The sequence below is a fragment of the Spermophilus citellus genome, assembly GCF_964194105.1.
Source record: "Spermophilus citellus genome assembly, chromosome: 3".
Lineage (NCBI taxonomy): Eukaryota > Metazoa > Chordata > Mammalia > Rodentia > Sciuridae > Spermophilus > Spermophilus citellus.
Window position 1 is genome coordinate 47,574,793 of NC_138184.1, and position 19,454 is coordinate 47,594,246.

General features: G+C 36.7%; 1 protein-coding gene across 1 annotated transcript in view; it reads left to right on the forward strand.

Annotated features, from left to right (window-relative positions):
• The window catches only part of ERC2 (ELKS/RAB6-interacting/CAST family member 2), a 908,750-nt gene that overhangs the window by 368,556 nt on the left and 520,740 nt on the right, over positions 1-19,454 (forward strand). The window contains 1 exon segment of the mRNA XM_081286503.1: positions 10,082-10,249. Within this exon segment, the coding sequence (XP_081142629.1) occupies positions 10,082-10,249 (168 nt within the window).

The following is a 19,454-nucleotide window of genomic DNA, read 5'->3' on the forward strand; positions in this document are numbered from 1 at the left end:
TAAATACCTCACTGACCTTAGTTGGCTGTCTTGAAAGGCTGAAGAACTTAACTAAAGTGACCAAATCCCTTATTACTCATGACTGTGAGAAGGAGTGACACCTTGTAACTGAAATCCAGGAACCCTGTGAGGAAAGGGACCTCTTTTGAGTTTTTATCTGTAGAGATGTCTTATCCTTACCCATTTTTATGAATTTGATCTTAGAAAACTGCATCTAGGTAGGAGCGAATCTGTAAATATGCAGAAGGTGTCCTATTCTGTCTCTGAGAAACATTGATGTTAATCCAGGATTGCATTCCCACATAGGTTAGACTCTAGTCCAGGTTCTGTAGTATCAGGAGCTCGGTAGTCATAAGGTGCTTTACCTTTTGGGTGTTTCCCAGCCATCTCAAACTACAGGTGCCTAATACTGAACATTTATTTGATTTCCTATCCTCAAATTCTGATTCTCCCCAGTCTTGCCTAGCATAGGCAATAATTCCACTGTCTCCTGAGTTGTTGCAGCCAGTAATTTGGGACTCATCTTTGATTTCTTCTTTACTTTTACCTCACAAGCACAAACTTTCAGTCCTGCCCTATGTCTCCTGCTTACATCTCTTATTGTATCTTACACAGTTGCTTTTTCCTTCCTACCACTTCTGTCCTAGTTGTGGCAGCCAATACCTCACTTCTGGTCATTGCAGTGATCCCTTTACATTTCCTCAGCATCCATTCCATTGCCTCTAGTTTCCCATAGAGCAGCTGAGGAAATTTTTAAGAGTGCATCAAATTTCCCATTCTTGGCCAACAAGACTCTATTGGTCTTTAGTAACTTGCTTGCTTTCTACTTCAACAAGGTATTCTGTACTTACATTGAACATTCTCTGCCTCAGACCTAAAATCAATCATTTCTGTAATGAAAATGAATTTCTTTTATGTTTTAGAGACCACAATAGGATATTTGGGTGGGTGCTGTCTGCTATTGAGGTAGCTAGTTTTTCCTAAGCCTTTTAGTGGACAAAGCTAAAAAATAATTTTTGAAAGAGAATATCCATCATGTATTCGTGCTGATATTTCCAAACTGAATTTAACACTATAGTGCTTTTACTTAAGTTCCTAGATTCTATATCTGTATTACTCTCCTCTCAACTTAAAACTCATTTTAATTAATGATATGGATCTAATCCTTATTTGCTTACTCTCTACCACCAACTCACAAATATATGTTTCAATAAGTCATAGACCTCAATATCTTGTTAAAAAGCTCTATCCCTATCACCTAATAATGCCTGGCACAAAATGATTTCTTCATATTAGTTTAATGAATGAATAAGTGATTTTTGTTAGTGTATATAAAAATAGCACCTACAGAGAAAAGACATCTGAAATCAAAGTACCTGAAGAAGCCAAAGAATAGATGGGCATAAAAGAGCACAGGGTAAGAGATGGGCGTGGTCTGGTCAGGTAGAAACAGTTTTTGATGCTGTAGCTGCTGAAGGACAACTTTTTATGTAATTAGGGATTGGTCTAAAAGTTTTTTATTAAAGCAATGATTATTATTTTTATTAAAGCAATGAGTTCTCTCTCTCTCTCTCTCTCTCTCTCCCTCCCTCTATCACTCTCTCTTTAAAAAAAAAAAAAAAAAAAAAAAAGGGCTGGGGATGTGGCTCAAGCGGTAGCGCGCTCGTCTGGCACGCGTGCGGCCCGGGTTCAATCCTCAGCACCACATACCAACAACGATGTTGTGTCCGCCGATAACTAAAAAATAAATATTGAAAAAAAAATTCTCTCTCTCTCTCTCTCTCTCTCTCTCTCTCTCTCTCTCTCTCCCTCCCTCTATCACTCTCTCTTTAAAAAAAAAAAAAAAAAAAAAAGCAATGAGTTGTTCTTTCAAAACTGCAGAAATATCAAACCACAGGTCATTGATAGTTATACAGTTCTCTTTGGTAGAGATCAGTAAAGTAGTAGCCCCTGGTAGTTATAAAAGGGAAGCATATGTGATGTACTCCAGGGAGTCCATCTCAGGCACATTCCCTCTCTGAGAACCCCTTAAAGTTCCAGCCCTTTGTCTTGAGGCTATGAAAGCTTTATCTTAATTCAATGTGATGACATTCCCTGTGGCAAGGATCAGACAACCTTGTGTTTGCTGTTGGGCAGAAATCCTGCCTGAAGCATCTAGATGCAAGGAAGATAGAAAACTTAAGCCTAGACCCTTTGTTCCAGGGGCTGAATTTTTTCCTAGAGTCACAGGCCTACATTGATGATATGGTAGTCAGAAGTCACATGTGGTTTTGAGCTCCTGAAATGTGCCTGGTGCTGAGATCTCAACAGAGGTATACTAAAAGTATAAAAATTAAAATTTCAAGATAGTCTGGAAAAGAAAGAATTAAGATATCACATTAATGTTTTCCATATCGATTATATTATGATAATATTCTAGATATAGTAGGTTAATTAAATATATTATTAAAATTAACCTCCTCTCTTTCTTTTTACTTTACTAATGGGGCTATTAGGAAATTTAAAGTTACCTATGTGGCTTGCATCATATTTACTTTAGACACATGGTCTTAAATCTTGTTCCTGAGAGAGTAGGCATGACTGTGCAGTAGTTCTAGCCAATACACACACCTCAAACACCACTCACTTCACCAAGGAAAATTCACTCCTCATATCAGTTATATTAACTGACCAGTTTTCATTAAATACAAAGAATATGGAGGTGTTTTAGGTAGCTGACTCTGGAATGTTAACTTTCTATTAAAATCTTTCATAAACGAATTGACTACTCTAGAGAATTTATTCCCAGTTGGGAAATACATCCATTCCCCTGCCCCACACCCCACCTTTTCAGATACCCCTCCACATTAACCCATATATCATATAGCGGGTGCTGAAATATTTTAAAGTAAATGTCGGACAGTATAACTCTCTGGTACATGTTTGAGCACAAAACTTTCTTTTCTGGTTCTCTACTCTTCCTGAGGGCTGTTGATCAGCAACCTTTATTGCATTCCTACAGTATATAAATCACTGGATTAGAGGCTGTGGATAGCAGAATTATACAGTAACAATTGCAAAGAATTATTGAGTGTTTCTAAGTGCCAGACACTGTGCTAAGAGAATTTCATGTTATTTAATCACCAAAATAACTAGACGAAGGAAGTACTGTATTATTCCCCATTTTGTGTATAAGTCTCATAGTTATGTTTCCAACATTTGTAAAATCTCTAGGTGACCCCATTTCCCTTACCATGAGTTGGTTGAACATGTAGTTGCAGTATAGAGGTTGTTTAGATAAGAGCTGTCCTCTTGAGCCATTGTCTATCCAATGAACTCTAATCCAATAGTCTTAATAGGTCCTTCCTCTTTTCTCTCTCCTCCTCAAGGTCTTAATCTTTAACCCCTGTGCCAACTCCCTAGCATTCCTCTCCTTCTCCCTTTTAGCTCCATCCTTGGCTCTCTTTCATTTTTTGCCTCTTCTTTAACTTTGGGATGAAAGGAGAGGGGAAGTATATTTTGAGGACCTACATGTAGACAGAGAGGAGGGAGTACAACAGCCCCATTTCTTCTAAGTTCATGGTGATTTCTAGGACAGCTAAACCTTTCTAATTTTAAGGTGCCCACCTCTTAGCAAAGTCAGGGAAAAATGGTTTCATATATCATACTGTAAATCCAATTGGTGAGGGGGAGGTTCTGCCTCTAGAAGTCACTCAAGAATCCAAATATATAGATTCCGGCATCTTATAACATCCTCTGGAAATTGTAGTTCCAAGATCTCTAGAGGAAGGGAAGAGTGTCAAGATGGCACTGACAGAAAGTGATGTGCCTCACTTCTGCATACATTTTATGAATATAAAACACTAGGCCTCATCATCCAACAAGGGACTGGGGATCCATATTTTCTCTCTGTTCAGGAAAGAGAAGAGTTGAATGTGAGATCTAGTGACTACTACCACAGCAAGTTTGGGAATATAGGTTATTTTTAGCATTTGTGTCTTTGGAGGCTGTGTGTGTTATTCATACTTTCAACTTTGAAACTGTTTCCCTACTTGAATGATTGCAAGTTGAATCAAATTCAAATATATCCTTCACCCAAATCTGCTATTAGGAAAAACAAACAAATGAAACTTTGAACGTGAAATGAAACTACATTGGGAGCTTTTGTAAGTGTTCCAGTTTCATTTTCTTTTAGAGTTGTTCTTTGTGATAGCGTGTTTATTCAATTCCTGAAGTGTTGTCAAGTAAGTAGCATTTAATCTGTGAAAATTTTCAAGTGGCTCCTTTTTCTCCCTCAAGTGTTTTTCCCTCAAGTGTTGTTGTCATTTTAAGACTGAAATGAACCATTTGATTTTTACAAATTATTTATGACACATCAAGTAGCACTCAGTGTTTTGTCACAACGTTGAAACTGTTTCTGAAGGCCCACGTAAAATATGGCAGCAAGGTCGGGAGCCTTTTGTATGGAACGTTTAGAAACATAGCTCACCATTGGAACTGGTTATAATTCCTGGGTGCTGACATGAAGATTGATAATACTTAACTCTGATTTTAGTGATATTTGCCAATTTCATTGCTGTAGTCCTTTTCTTTCAAGTTATTACCTGGAACTGAAGTGATAACAAATGTTTTGTTTTATTCTGCCAGATAAAAGGATAAAAGTTTGTATGTTACATGCTCTTAAGCACACATGCATGTGTGCACACACACATGTGCATGCACACACAAATATACAATTGGATCAAGAGGAAATAACTCTTCTATAATGGAAAGATGGTCCTAGTTTTAACATCGGTGATTCATTCCCTTGTGGTTACATCACATATAAAAATTGGGAATTCAACCTTATGGATCTTTGTGCACTGACTGTATCATACAGTTCTAATTTTCTTTCTTTTTTCAGGGAAATGATAGTACTCTTTGCCAAGTATTATTGAGTCAACTGCCAAGGTTTGAGAGAGTGTCAAGGGCCTTTAAAATTATTTAGTGTTGAGTGAAGAGGTAGAGAAAGGTATTCCCTATTCCCAAACATTTTAACTTTTATGTCTCTACCCAATGTTGGAATATAATCTAGACTTGAAGGCTTTTCTGATTCTTTTTAAAATGATGTACATTGTTGAATGAAGTCATAACTTCAATCTGACTTAAATCTCACTCATTGATACCCAGTTTGGAACATCTCTTTCTAATTTTTTATTAAATGTATTCTTTCTTGCCTAATATTCTTATCTTTAGACTTCTGCGCATCAGAAGGCTTGTGTGCCTGTTTGTGGTTTTGCACCATCTGGAAGTTCAAATTTGACTTTAGAAATGATGTCATAGTTGCTTACTGCAAACTGGGCTGATGTTGTTTGAGAATTGGATGCAGTTCAGGTTAAAAAAATAAAATAAAAAAGGACCTTCAAGTTTTGTATCTTGATTCTAGGAGACTATGTAAAGCTCTAAAGATAGAGTGAAGGTGATTGAAGGGCATGGTCCAAATTCCTTTGAAGTTAAGTACATGCTTTCCAGCACATGAGAAAATCATCTCCCACACAGAAGACCTCAGCTGGCACAGACTCCCTCCTGCCATGTTGAATTTGGGTGTTGCGCATAGTCTGTTGATCACAACCATCCTTGCTCTCTGTTTTATTCCAGGAGATATGTTCTCACAGCTAGGGTTGCTTTTCATCTCCTTGCCCAGGAAGATGCAGCAGGACCCTGATAGATCACACATGGAGAGAAGGTGCTACAAATATTAAGTGTATTATTCATCATTAAAGAGTGTTTTTTTTTTTCCTAAACTCTCTCCAGCACCACTCACCACCTTCCATATTGTAATTTATTTGCACCACAGTTAAAATGATCGGCATGTGTTTTAGGTCCACATATGGGCCATTCAACTTTGATAACCAGAATGTTGAGCTGAGAGGTCCACAGTCATATTTTTTTTCTCTGAATCTCATTGAGTAGGCCTATTGCAAATATCTATAATTGATTGTAACCACTTCTAACTACCGATGTAATCTAAAGTGTTCAGCATGTTCTGGCAATTTCCAAGGACCTCACCAAATGCCCATGCTTTATGCATAAGCTAAATACACATTTTGTCATCAGATAGGATGAAAACCCAAAGAGAAATAGTGTTGTTATTCCAGGTTGGTAGATGAAAATAACTTTTCACCCCCCATACCCCGTACAGGCATGCACCACTAAGCCTGAAGATGAAGATAACTTTTAACAAAGATAAGCCACTTTAGAACTAAGATGCTTAAGCTTTGGTGTACCTGGCATAGGTTTGCTTTCAAGAAAGGGAAGAATCTCAGGACAAGATTATCTCTTCCACTTTCCCAGCCCCTGTATCTGTATGATCATTATGTGAGAAGAGATATAGCTATCTGATATTTGAAGAAACTGTAGTTCTCAGGCTCTCTGATCACAGAGTGTTCACCCTCTCTCATTGTGTGGTCAGTAGTTTTATGCCTTATGGGCTTCAAACACCTTTTGTAACCCCTTCCTCATGAGGCCTTCCAGATTCATCCTCTTTTCTGGGCCAGAACTGGAAAAACTACTCATTTATCTCCATGTCAACTTTGACCTTTAGAAATAAAGCATTGGAACCCCTTGCTTGGAAAGGGTAAACAAAGGAGTTTCTATTCCAATAACTTTTATCTTTAATATCATCCTTCTTTGCTGGTATAGTCTACCAAAGACTGATTCCTGCCTTCAACATCACAAAATTTTAGGCATCGAGACCCGTCTCTTCTAACCACTTTGTGTTACAGATGAACAAGCTGTGGCTGAAGGCTAAAAGCTGTGGCTGGAGGCTAAGTTGAGGAGAGTCGTTCATCCTGATTCTCACAGCTACATAGAAGCAAACGGGGGACCCAAAGCCTTGGGTGTTCTTTTCCCATTGTTCAAGTTGTTGTTTGACTCTGTGTCCTCTTAGTGTTTTTACATATCTATTTATTTTGGCTTATTATAGTATTCTTGCAATGTTTAAAGTTTTTTCCTTTCCATCTAAATTTTACTTGACTATAACATAAAGAAGCAAAATATTCAACAAAAATTGTTATGAGATGCAGCAACCCTTGACTTCCCATCGTCCTATTTCTTCTTCCTCCAAACAATCCCCATTAATTATTTTTGCCTGGTTATTTTGACACCTCAACTTCATGGTTATTTATGTTGCTACCATTATTGATTTTTTTTGTATGGAAGGTGAGAATCAAACCTTTCATCACCCCAGTACCCCATTGCCCATATAAACCCTGTTATTCCCTTCTTTCTCTCATAAGGGTTATATGATAATTTGGTTGCAGCTTGTTTTATTGTTGTTATTTTGGTTTCTCTTGTTCTTGAAAGAGATTGTTGTAAGATGTTTATTAATCTTTAGTTGTATACTCATAAATTTTTCAACTTCATTGAAATATGAATTATTTAACTGTACAATTCAGTGAATTTTGATATATCATTTAATATACCATTTATCTACTCTCCTAATCAATTTAGAGAACAAAAATTCTGTTTTGACCCATTGTAGCCAGTCCTTCCACCTCCCACCATGGACAGCTGTGCAATCTTTTCTATCACCTACATTACTTTGACCAATTTTAGAATTTCATAGAAATGGAAATAAAATCATATAACACATCTTCTGTATTCTTTGCACTCAACCTGCTTTTGGGACCTACCTTTTTATTGCATGTATCTGTAGTTTATTCTTTTCTTTTTTAATTTTTTAAGATGTCAATGGACCTTTATTTTATTTATTGATACACAGTGCTGAGAATTGAACCTAGTGCCTCACACATGCTAGGCAAGTGCTCCGCCACTGAGCCACAACCCTGGCCCAAGCCACAACCCCAGCCCTGTAGTTTATTCTTTTGTATTGCTAGATACTATTCCAGATAAATGAAAGGATAAACAACTATGGTAATATTTGATGGTGGAGATTTGGGCTGTGTCCATTATGATCCATTATAGATAATTCTGATATGAACATTTCTATAAACATAATTTTGTAGACAAATTTTTAAGAATCATTAATGATCTAATTTAATTTTGGATTATTTGGTTTAATAAGGTACATCCTTTGTTCAAACCAAGGGAATTAACCACAGTTATTTCATATATCCTATCCCAAACTGACCATGATAGATCACTGGAGAGATAACTCCTGGAACCACATATATCACATATGAAGTTGTCTTTAATGATCCAGAGAAAATAAATCATGGTGGTTAACTTAGTCCATTTGAGCTGTTTTAATAAAATATCTGAATAAAGTAGTTTATAGACAATAAAAATAAATTTTTTATAGTTCCATAGACTTGGAAATCCATGCTCAATGTGCCAGATGATGTAGTGTCTGGCAAAGGCGCTCTATACATAGTACCTTCTTACTATGTCTTCACATGGTGGCAGAGGCTAATGGGCTCCCTTGGATCTGTTCTGTAAAGGTACTAATCCCACCCATGCTCTAATCATCCCTGAAAAGCCCTTTCTGTTAATATTATTGCATTGGCAATTCAATTTCAATGTAAGATTTTTGAAATGTCACAAACATTCATATCCTGTATACCATTTATCTACTCTCCTAATCAATTTAGAGAACAAAAATTCTGTTTTGATCCTTTATAGTCAGCCCTACCATCTTCAGCAATGGCATCTGCTGAAATGGCAGCACAGTAATTTTTGGCAAAAGGTTCTAGTCTTTTAAAAAAATTCCAAAAAATGTGAATATGTAACAGATGTGATTCTGTAATCTGTATTTGGGGTGAAAATGGGAGTTCAAAACACAATTTGAGTCAAATGTATGAAAGATGATATATCATGAGCTATGTAATGCTTTAAATAATCAATAAAAAAAAGAAAAAAAATCCAGGTATGGTGGTACATGCCTATAATCCCAGTGGCTTGGGAGGCTGAGGCAGGAGGATCCTAAGTTCAAAGCCAGCCTCAGCAACTTAGTGAGGCCCTGAGCAACTTATTGAGAACTTGTCTCAAAAAAAATAATAATAACATAAATAAAAATGGGCTGGGGATGCAGCTTAGTAGCTAAGCATCTCTGGGTTCAATCCTTGGTACCTGCCTAAAAAATACAATTAAAAAGCACAAGTCTTGGGAGTACCATATTAGATATGATTATTCAGTTGACAATAGTGTCCTCTGAATTCTCAGTCTGTTATTGACAATAATTAATGAGAATAATCTTCACATAAAGTGTCATAGTTGGTTTTTAAAACTAGAACAATGGGTATTTGTAAACATAGAGACAAATATAATCTTATAGACCAATATAGTAGAATTTAGAAAGACTATAGGGGATTAACTTTCAAATGGTCTTTTAATGGCCTTCATACTCTTCTTATTGTCTCATTTTTTTCTATCACCCCAGTGATTTTTTTCTATAATCTAGAATTTGAGTATAGAAATAAAACTTTCTTTGCACATAGGGTTCAGAAGATCTTAAATATAAAAATAAAATTTATGTTTTATCTTTATATTAGTGAAAAACAGGAATTGTATTTTTCTAATTTTTGAGCTCAGGTAGAAATAGGATTTTTTTAAGTATTTGGAAAACAGTTTTTCATATAACTAAAGGATGGGTGTTTAATTTCTAGACCATTTTCTTCCTCTGGCAACACTAACTTCCTCTTGGCAATATGTATTTCTCTAATTTAGGAATGTTTCTCTATGTGTCAATCTTGTTCTTCCAGATGTTCTCCATGTATCTGGAGGATGCTGCAAATTGTGAGGAGTGTATTGCCCTCACTGGGCTCTCAGACATGGAGTATTTAATGTGCTTTATTTCCCAGCCTAAGTGAATACATTGTTTCCTGAAAGCAGGGAAGCAAACTTGGGAGCATACTACTATTTTATAAAGTCTTATTTCATAGAAACCTTATATTTAAAAAAATTTCCATTTATATATGCACACAATAGGACTTTAAGGTAGATTACTGGCTGTTAAAATATATGGCATCAAGGTGCCTGTGAGCAATGGGTTGATCACCCTGTATTCAAGAAGCTCATGCTACTACCCACCCCTGCAAGGGCATTCCTGATGGTGATTGATAGCCTGTTGGTAAAAACAAAACCTTCTTTTTCCTGATTTTAGGTAGATGCACTGAGATTACGACTGGAAGAAAAGGAATCTTTTCTCAATAAAAAAACAAAACAATTGCAGGACCTCACAGAAGAGAAGGGAACACTGGCTGGAGAGATTCGTGACATGAAAGATATGTTAGAAGTGAAGGAAAGAAAAATTAATGTTCTTCAGAAAAAGGTGAGTAGCTTTCATGTTGAGAGTTGGTATCATGCATGTTTTGTCATGTAGAGAGATTTTGAGCAGATGGAAAATAAATTGTCTTTAAAATTTTAGATTAGGAAGTATAAACTTTAGTTATTGACATTTTACTTATGGTTGTATCATATCATTTTTAGCTTGGCCTAATGAATTTTTTACTTTATCACTTAAAAACTGAATAGAGATTTTTTTCATTTGTCAGCTTAAACATGGAGGTAATTTTATAAATTTGGGTATAAACATAAAATAGTAGAGCCAGGGTGCTGCTAGGTAAGTGGTAAAACTTCTGCTTAGCATGTGTGAGGCCATGGATTCCACACTCACCCGTGAATAAAAAAAAATTAAATCCAAAAAGTGAGCTTATTTTTCATTTTTCCTTCTTGAGAGTTGATCAGTGTAGTTTGTGGGTCTTTAATGCATTTTAGATTCATTTTATAGTTACATAATCTTTGGTTGGTTATATCCTGATGTCTTAGTGCATTCCTGCTGCTATAACAAAATAGCTAAGACTAGGGCAATTTATAAAAAACAGAAATATATTTTCTCACAGTTCTGAAGAAAAGTCCAAGATCAAGGTAGAAGTAGGTTCAGTGTCCACTGAGAGTGTTCTCTTTGCTTCCATCATATTGCCTTGTTGCTGCATCCTCTAGAGGGCATATATGCCATTCCCTCATGTGATGGGATGGTTCCCTCTAGCCCATTTATAAGGTTGCTAATCCCATTTATGTGGTCTCTGGTATCATAACTTAAGTACTTTCTGTAGATTCCACCTCTTAATATTTTCACATTGGTGATTAAGTAACATTCAGACCATGGCAATTGCCAAATCCATGTAGATTATTTGGAGAGAAGAGTAATGTTTATACGCTATACTTATTTGAATCAACAGAGAGAATGTATAAGAAGTCCCAACCACAGTAACCCAACAAGAAGATGCTCAGCCTCATTAGGGCCCTTGTTTTCTTTCTTCTTTCAATGGCTCCTTTTCTCCATTATAGGAGCCCTTGATTTTGTGACAGCACTGTGATTTTCTTTGTTTTAAAACATTTTTAGTTGTAGATGGACACAGTACCTTTAATTAATTAATTAATTTTTATGTGGTGCTGAGGATTGGACCCAGAGCCTCCTCTGTGCTAGGCAAGTGCTCTGCCACTGAGCTACAACCTGAGACCAGCATTGTGAATTTCTTTTAGATAATTCCCATTTAATGATGTGTACAGTTTAGGGAGAACCATAGAGTGCCTTGTCTTCCTCTAGAAAAGGGGTCAGCAAGAAAAGAAACCAATTTCTGCTCTTTTATGAAAGACAAAAGTGGTTAGAAAGATATAAAGCACTCAGATTAGCATGCAATCATTATGCAAACTGAGTGGAAATCAATGGTGGGCCAAGGATACCACCCTAGGCAGGCATGTTGCTGGACACCATGCTGTAGCTACACTTGCCACCATCCTCTTGGTGTCACTTGCCATCATCATTTCTCACTCAGATCATATTAAAAGTATCCTAGCTGTTTTTCCTTCATTTATCCTTGTATTTCTTATAGTCTATTCTCAACATAGAAACTTACTCTCTGGTCAAAACTCTCCATTCACAACCAGCTACAAAATTTGTGGGGTCCAGTACAAATGAACATTTTTTTGTTGTTTTGTGATGCTGGGATCAAACCCAGGGCCTCACATATGCTAGGCAAGCACTCCGTCACTGTACTATCCTCTCAGCTCATGACCCAGTACAAATGTGGAGGGTTTTGTTAAAAAATTTAGAATTTCAAAATGGCAATAGCAGAACATAAAACCATGTGTGGGATCCAGGACTGCTGTACAAGTCACAGGTCCATCAAGCTGTACCAGTCCCAGGGGCTTCCATTTTCACTCAGAGGTAATAGTGGAAGTCTTTATAAGGGCCCATGATGTCTTATATGATTGAGCTTCTGACTTCCTGTTTTGCTGGTCTCCCCTTTACTCATGTCATGTTGGCCTCCACTGCCTTTGCACTCTTCTGAGGGAGACATCAGGCATGTTCTCATGCTTTACAGTATTCCCCATGGGGACACTCACCCTGGACTTGCCCTGCCTTGTGTGGTAGCTATAAGCCTAAAGCTCCTGAGTTGGGATGTGCTGTAATTGTGAAAACCTACCAGATTTTGAAGACTTATTGTGAAAAATATATTGTGAGACCTCTCATTAATAATCTTTATATTATATGTTTAAATACAAATATTTTGGACATAGTAGGTGAGCTAAAATATAATTTTAAAATTTATATCACTTTTCTTTTTTTGTTTTTTTTTTAAGAGAGAGAGAGAGAGAGAGAGAGAGAGAGAGAGGATTTTAATATTTATTTCTTAGTTTTCGGCGGACTCAACATCTTTGTTTGTATGTGGTGCTGAGGATCGAACCTGGGCCGCACGCATGCCAGGCAAGCGCGCTACCGCTTGAGCCACAGCCCCAGCCCTCTTTTTTTGTTTTTTAATGGTCTACAAGAAAATTTTATATTACCTATGTGGCTCCTATTATGTTTCTATTGGACAGAATTGCTCTAAGTATTCACATGACTCATGCCTTTTCTCCTTTTGGGCCTCTGTTCAAATGGTACTTTGTTATAGACCTTTGCCCTTTATTAAAGACATAAAGTAGCATTATCACATTCTACATGTTGTTCCCTTGTGCAATTTTATTTTTCCTGCCAATTTGACTCAAGGACTGAGCCATGCAATGATGACTATGACAGTTGGTACTTATTTGTTTCTGTGGAGAGGTTGTGATGAGATTATCAATGAATTCTTAATATCCAGACCCCTACTTGTCCACACTTCTGCTTTTTCATAAGTGAGTTCTCTGGGATTTTCAAATAAAGAGAGACATCAGATCTCCTCTCAGTGCATTCCTGTTCTATTTTGGTGAACCAGAACCTTTAAATGGTATACTTATGTACAGAATAATGTGGCTTTCATTTTATAGAATAATTAAAGTTAGATAAAAATCAAATCATTGAGATTTCACCAAGGAGTTAAAAGTAGAGATCCTGCATTTGTTTGGAACTCTCAAGATGTTGGTGATTCGGTGGTTTGTATTATGAGTTCATTTCTGTTGAAATCTTCATGGACAAGGACCTCATTATTGGATTCCCATCTCACAGTACCCATTTGGTTGATAATAGATAACTGAAAGAGACCTGGGCAGAGATAAGTAAAGACCCTTGAATCAAAGGGTTTTTGTTGGGTGGGGTTAATAGAGAAATGTTACATTGGCATACATTAGAGCATGTTCTAATGATTGAAGAGAAGACTTTTCATTTAAAATCTCTAGCAATGAGTGATGACAAGAGCTGAAGACCTGCTGGATTTCTTATGTTGCATGCCAAGCACTATTTACTTACTCTTAACTACAACCTGATGAGACAGGTGCAATTATAAATCCAAGGAACTGAGAAATATTTAGGCTTATGATAAGCTTGCTCAAGGTCACATAGTCTAGATATAAGAATTTGTTTTGTCTTTGAGTAAATAGAATAAATTGGTTAATGCAAATTAAGTGAATGAACCTCATTTTCTTTTGATCTCAATTATTATGTTGATGACACCAGGTATGAGACTGAGTTGAAGAAGAATGTCCCAGTTGCTCATTTGCCAAGAGTTGAAACTAAATGTTCTTTCCCTTGAGGAATAACTGACAAAAGATTTTTCAGTAAAATTGTGAGATGGCACCTTCAGTGCATAAGTGACAAATGATCGCTTTTGCTAATATGAATATTTTGAAAAGAAATATTAAACTTTTTTCCATTCCTAGACTTAAAAGTTTGGGAACCAATTTGGATGCTCTGTAATAAAATTGGTGTCTCTTATAGCCCCTTTTGGCAACATGATCATGATCTTGTTTGTTTGAATCATGTAAAAAATGTTTCATGTATGCTTGGAGGGTTTGCTTCCAGTTTTTGAACTAAGTGTTTACTGATAGGAGGGTATTAAACCACTGACAACATGGTAAATGAACAAGATTGCTGTTAGACCCGCAGTGTGAAAGGGAAATTATCTCCCAATAAATGATGTACATAATTCAGAAGCTGGTTCAAACTGTGGAAATAATAGAGAAGCCAGTGGGCCACTGAAACATTGGGGCTGTAGGCCCTTTGGACCACATTTAGCACAATTGGCTGTTTTAGAGAAGGCCTGGATCTGAACAGTACAATCTTTGGATTACTATTTTGGCATGGAAGAATAATAAACCCATGTCAATGTCAGAGGTGCAACATTACTTCGTGGGCATCCTGCACTGTTTTGATGCCAGTAGAACTGGGTAAGCTCCTTTCCTATCCATATTTAAAGTGGCAGAGCTAGGCTTGCACCTCATATATGTAAGTTTTGCTTTCAGATCCTTGGGTCTCCAATGTCTTGTGTGTTCTGTAAGTTCTGTAGACACATATGGGTATGAAGATTTAAACATTTTTGTCACTTAAGGAAGGGACTGAAACTGAAGGGAGAACCTCAGGTGGCAAGACAACTCTGATCAATCTTTAGTAAGGAGACAAAAATTATCCAAAATGGACTTTTGGCCCTAATTTCATATTCTTAACTCCATGATGCAAGATATGGAGTTATTTTAGTAGGGATAAAAATATACATGTATGAAAAATGTTTAGTGAACTGTCCCCTGTGGCTGTGATACCAGTCTGAATAGCAGTAATTTTCATGCTAGAGCCACAGAATTCTGTTCCCATACCTGAATTCAAACTGTAACTGATGAAGTGCTACCTGACTATTGAGTTTTTGTAGGAAATGTCATAAAACCTTGATGACATTGTACATTTGGAATGTGTATAATGCCTAGCAATTTAGGACATGGTAGTATTTTTTGAACCAGATCAAATTCAGACTGTTACACAGCTCACAGATTCTTACAGCATAAACTTGCTACCTAGGAATTTTAAAAAGCCATTAAAATTGGACAAAAATTCTATCTCCATTTCCATTCTAGGTCTCAGACCCATGCACAGTGTGAATTTATAGAGTAGAGTTACTTTATTTATTGGGGGTAGGAAAACAGATGTTGATCTCTTTGGAAGCCAAATTCACTGGCTGCCTACTGAACTTGTGGATTGCCCTCTACGTTGAAAAAGGGAGGGAGGTTGAGTGAAGTTGGCTCCTCCAAGTGGTGTATATGGACTTGCTTGCTTCAGCAGCATTTTTATACCTATTTGGAACTGTGGTGGTGAAATTTCTGAATGACAATAAGCTCAGAGGTAAGGATGCTGTGTGTTATTAGGATACTGATTTTATTCTGGGCTTATTTTTCAAAAAAATAATACTTGAGAAGGTGGCCAAGAACATAAGAGATTTTCACATTAAATGTAAAACTGAAGTAAGGCATAGAAGACTTTTTTAACTCCTTTGAGCTCTTTCTCAGTGTTTAAATATCTAGTTGAACTTTTATACTTATTATTGGCAAATCTCCTAAGTTTTTGAACATATGCAAAATCATATTACTTCTGCATTTACTGAGTGCTTCCTAAGTGTCAGTCAGTTACTACTCCAGGTTTTGTAGGTTCAAAGAGAAATAAGACATTTTCCAGTCCTCAAGAAGCTGACAATCTGGTTGGGGAGACAGACATGCATAATCCTAAATATAAGTGCAATGGAGAGCAACATATGGCAGGTTACCAGAAGCAAACCACTTGACAGATGCATACAGCAGAAGCCACTTCTGGCTACTTTTAAGCAAATGGGAATTTTTAAGAATATCCAGAGCCCCAATATCTGGTCTATAGAACCAGACTGAGGATGATCAAGAACAAGGACAGCTCTAGGGAACAAATACTACCGTGATCTCATATGCCAGAGTGTCTGGTCAGGTGCTGCCTCTGCTAATGGCTGCCCTGACATCATTCAGTCAGGACTCAAAGTCCTGGGACAGAGCTTCATGTTTTATACAAGTGCCTCTCATTGGCAGAATTTAACCAGACCCTTCATCCAAAGGAATCTGGGAAATGTGACTCTAAGCTTTATTCTTGTTCTGCTAAGAGTTGTGAATCACTTACATTGTGTAGTCTTTGTTGATACTGCAGTCTGGGATAGGTCTTACACTCTTAAAGAAGTACTTACTGGTTATGTTTGGAAGTATGCTTCCTTTGGTGAATGTTGGCTTCCCTAACAGGGCTTAGATTCCCATGAGTTCCCGAACCTTGATAATCAAGATACCTCCAGCTCCTTGATAAATTCTTGGAATAAGCTGGTCCTCAATAAACAAAACAAAACAAACAAACAAACAAAATAGTCAAATCGCAATGAGAACTTGGGAGGAAATGCTTTGAGATCTACTTCTGGCCCACGAATATTGTTAGCTCTGAGGAGAGTCATTTGCCCCAGCGAAATGTCAGACCCACTCACTGTTCCCAGTACGGTATGTTCTGTGTAGGCTGCAAGATGGAACCATCCCATGAATAATAAAACTCAGAGGAGGAAATGACTGTTGTTCTGCCCACACCTAACACCTCCAGCCTTGGTTCTATTAGTGTGGAAGGTAAAAAGAGATAAAGACTTGGGGCACAGAGCTCAACCACTCTTCCTTTATTTTACATTTACAGAGAATATTCTTATTCTACAAAGAGAACTCCTTTTTTTTCTAGTTCTCACTTCTAACTTACTGTATTGTTAGAAATGGGAATGAAATTATTGATTTTGCATGGTCAATTATGACAGTGGAAATGATAATTTTTATAATAAAAAGATTATCTATTATTGATTGAAACTTTCTTTATACTGCCCTTCTAGACACTGCACTAGAGGTTTTGCATCCTTATGTTATGAGTTCAGATTATGAATTCCTAAAGTAATGATCATTAGATAATATCATAACCCCCATTTTTAAAAATGAGAGATTACAGTTCAAAAAGGTAGTTTTTCCAGAGTCGCATGGCAGGAAAGCAATGGAGCTACTCTGAAGCACTAAACCAATGTCATAGTATATGATCCTGCCTTCCAAAATGGGAGAAGTGGAATAATTTACTTTTAGGGATAAACCAAGATACAATTTAAGCAATTTATCAGAGATTGATATATGAAGATACCTAGTTTTAATACCAAACCAGCAGATATGCAACCATCAAATAATAGGAAAACCAGTTAATAATAGGTTTAAAATAGGAAACCAACTAAATTAATAAAATATAACACCATATCTGGATATAAAAATGTATACAATAGCTATATGTAGAAAGAAGAAAAATTGTGGAGGCCTTCAATTCTATTTGTTCTTTTCTTCTCCCATGATTTTTCACATACCATTCTAAGCCAGTGGGTTGTTTTGTTGTTTCATTTTAAAAGCTTCATGACTTTCTTTTGCCTCTGATGGTAGTTTCACTTTCCTTTAATTGTTGGTTTTTAGAAGACTAAAACTCCAAAAAATGATTTGAGAGAGACATCTAAACAGCTTTCCTGGACCAGTTGCAGATGAACTCATAAGTTTAGAGACTCTTGGCTGAGTCCTGAGAGGAGGCAGCCAGAGAAGGCACTCCAGTTTGCAGTGAGTTGTTCACATAAGGTCTGACCACCTTGGTGCAGGCAAACTCACTCTGCACTTGAAGCCAGGAACTAGGGTGGCCTCTCTGGGGATGGATCTGCAACCAAAGTGCTTGTGGGTCTAAGGCAGTGATTCTCAACCTGGCTGTTTTACAACCCTCTTCCCTACCCTATGGGAAGATTTACATGTTTGCTTGCCATAGCTTGGGATTGCTACAAGCTTCTGGTGGATAGAGTCCAATCCAGAAATGCTGCTAAATATCCTACTGTGCCAATGATAGTTCCCCTCCTTGCAATAATTATGAATAAAAGCCCTGGTCCATAGGAAACTTTTCCTTTTTGGGTTTGGATTACTTATCTTGGTGCTCTAGGCCCCCTATCTGGTGATAGTGTTTCTTAAATGGTTTTTACTTAGAATAACAGACATTTATCTCTCTTCTGAGTATTACCTCTGTTGATAAACTTGAGGGTTTTTTCTACACTTTTTCTGTGGCATCATCTTATACAGCTTCAGAAATGGCTAATGTGTATGTGTGTGCACATCCATGTGAGTATAGATGATGAGTGGATCATTATTGTTACTTTCTGCTTTATAATTTTCACATATAATGGTACATACTTATAAAGAATGAACTATTAAAATTATTATAATTATTAAAACCAATAGGGTCATATTGCTCATGATATAAGCTAATTTGGAGGGTATTGTATAGGAAATATATAATATGAAGAAAGCTTCTGATTTAGACAGAAGAGAAATGGATCACCTACTTTAAATTTCTGTGGCTAAATACTGGTGTTATGGTTTGGATATGAGGTACCCTCCAAATGTTCTTGTGTTAATGCAGGAATATTCAAGGGCAAAATGATTAGATCATGAAACATGTAACCTAATGAGCAGCTTAATAGTTTGAATAGATTAACTGGGTGGTTTAACTATAGGCAGACAGTGTGTGGCTGAAGGAGGTAGGTTACTTGGTGTGTGCTCTTAGAGATTATATATTTTGTCCCTGTCTCCTCCCATTCTCTCTCTACTTCCCAGCTACCATGAGCTGAGTAGTTTTCCTCTGCCCATTCACTATGATATTCTGCCTCATCTCTGGTGATTTAGTTCACCAGACATGGACTGAGACCTCTGAAGCTCTGAACCACAGATAAACTTTTCCTCTTTTAAGTTGTTTTTGTTGAGTACTTTGGTTATAGCAATGCAAAGCTAAGTAGAGTAGCTCAGTTGGTATTCCATTCATTTGGAAAATAGTGACCTTTAAGGCCAATTTGTTCTTTCTGATAAAAAAAAATGAACTTTATTTTATCAGCCTCTGGGCTGAAAATCTCATTTATGTTTGAATGAAGTATATATTTTCATATATTTTTGGAATAAAGTATAATTATTTTTTTCAATGTAGACTGTATGTAGATTTAATTAATATGCTGCTTAAATTCTTGCAACTTAAAAGAATCTTAGTTAATATCTGATTTTCCAAATATAAGGGATAAAAAAACGAACAACATATTACATAATAAGTTCTCTCATGAATTCTGTATTTGTAGGATAGAGTATGTCACTAGACCTAAGAATAAATGTCCTTACTTTTACATCATTTAATATGTCATGTCTTCAACATAGCATGCAAGTATTGTCAAGAGGTCTAGTGTTAAGTAAACACCACA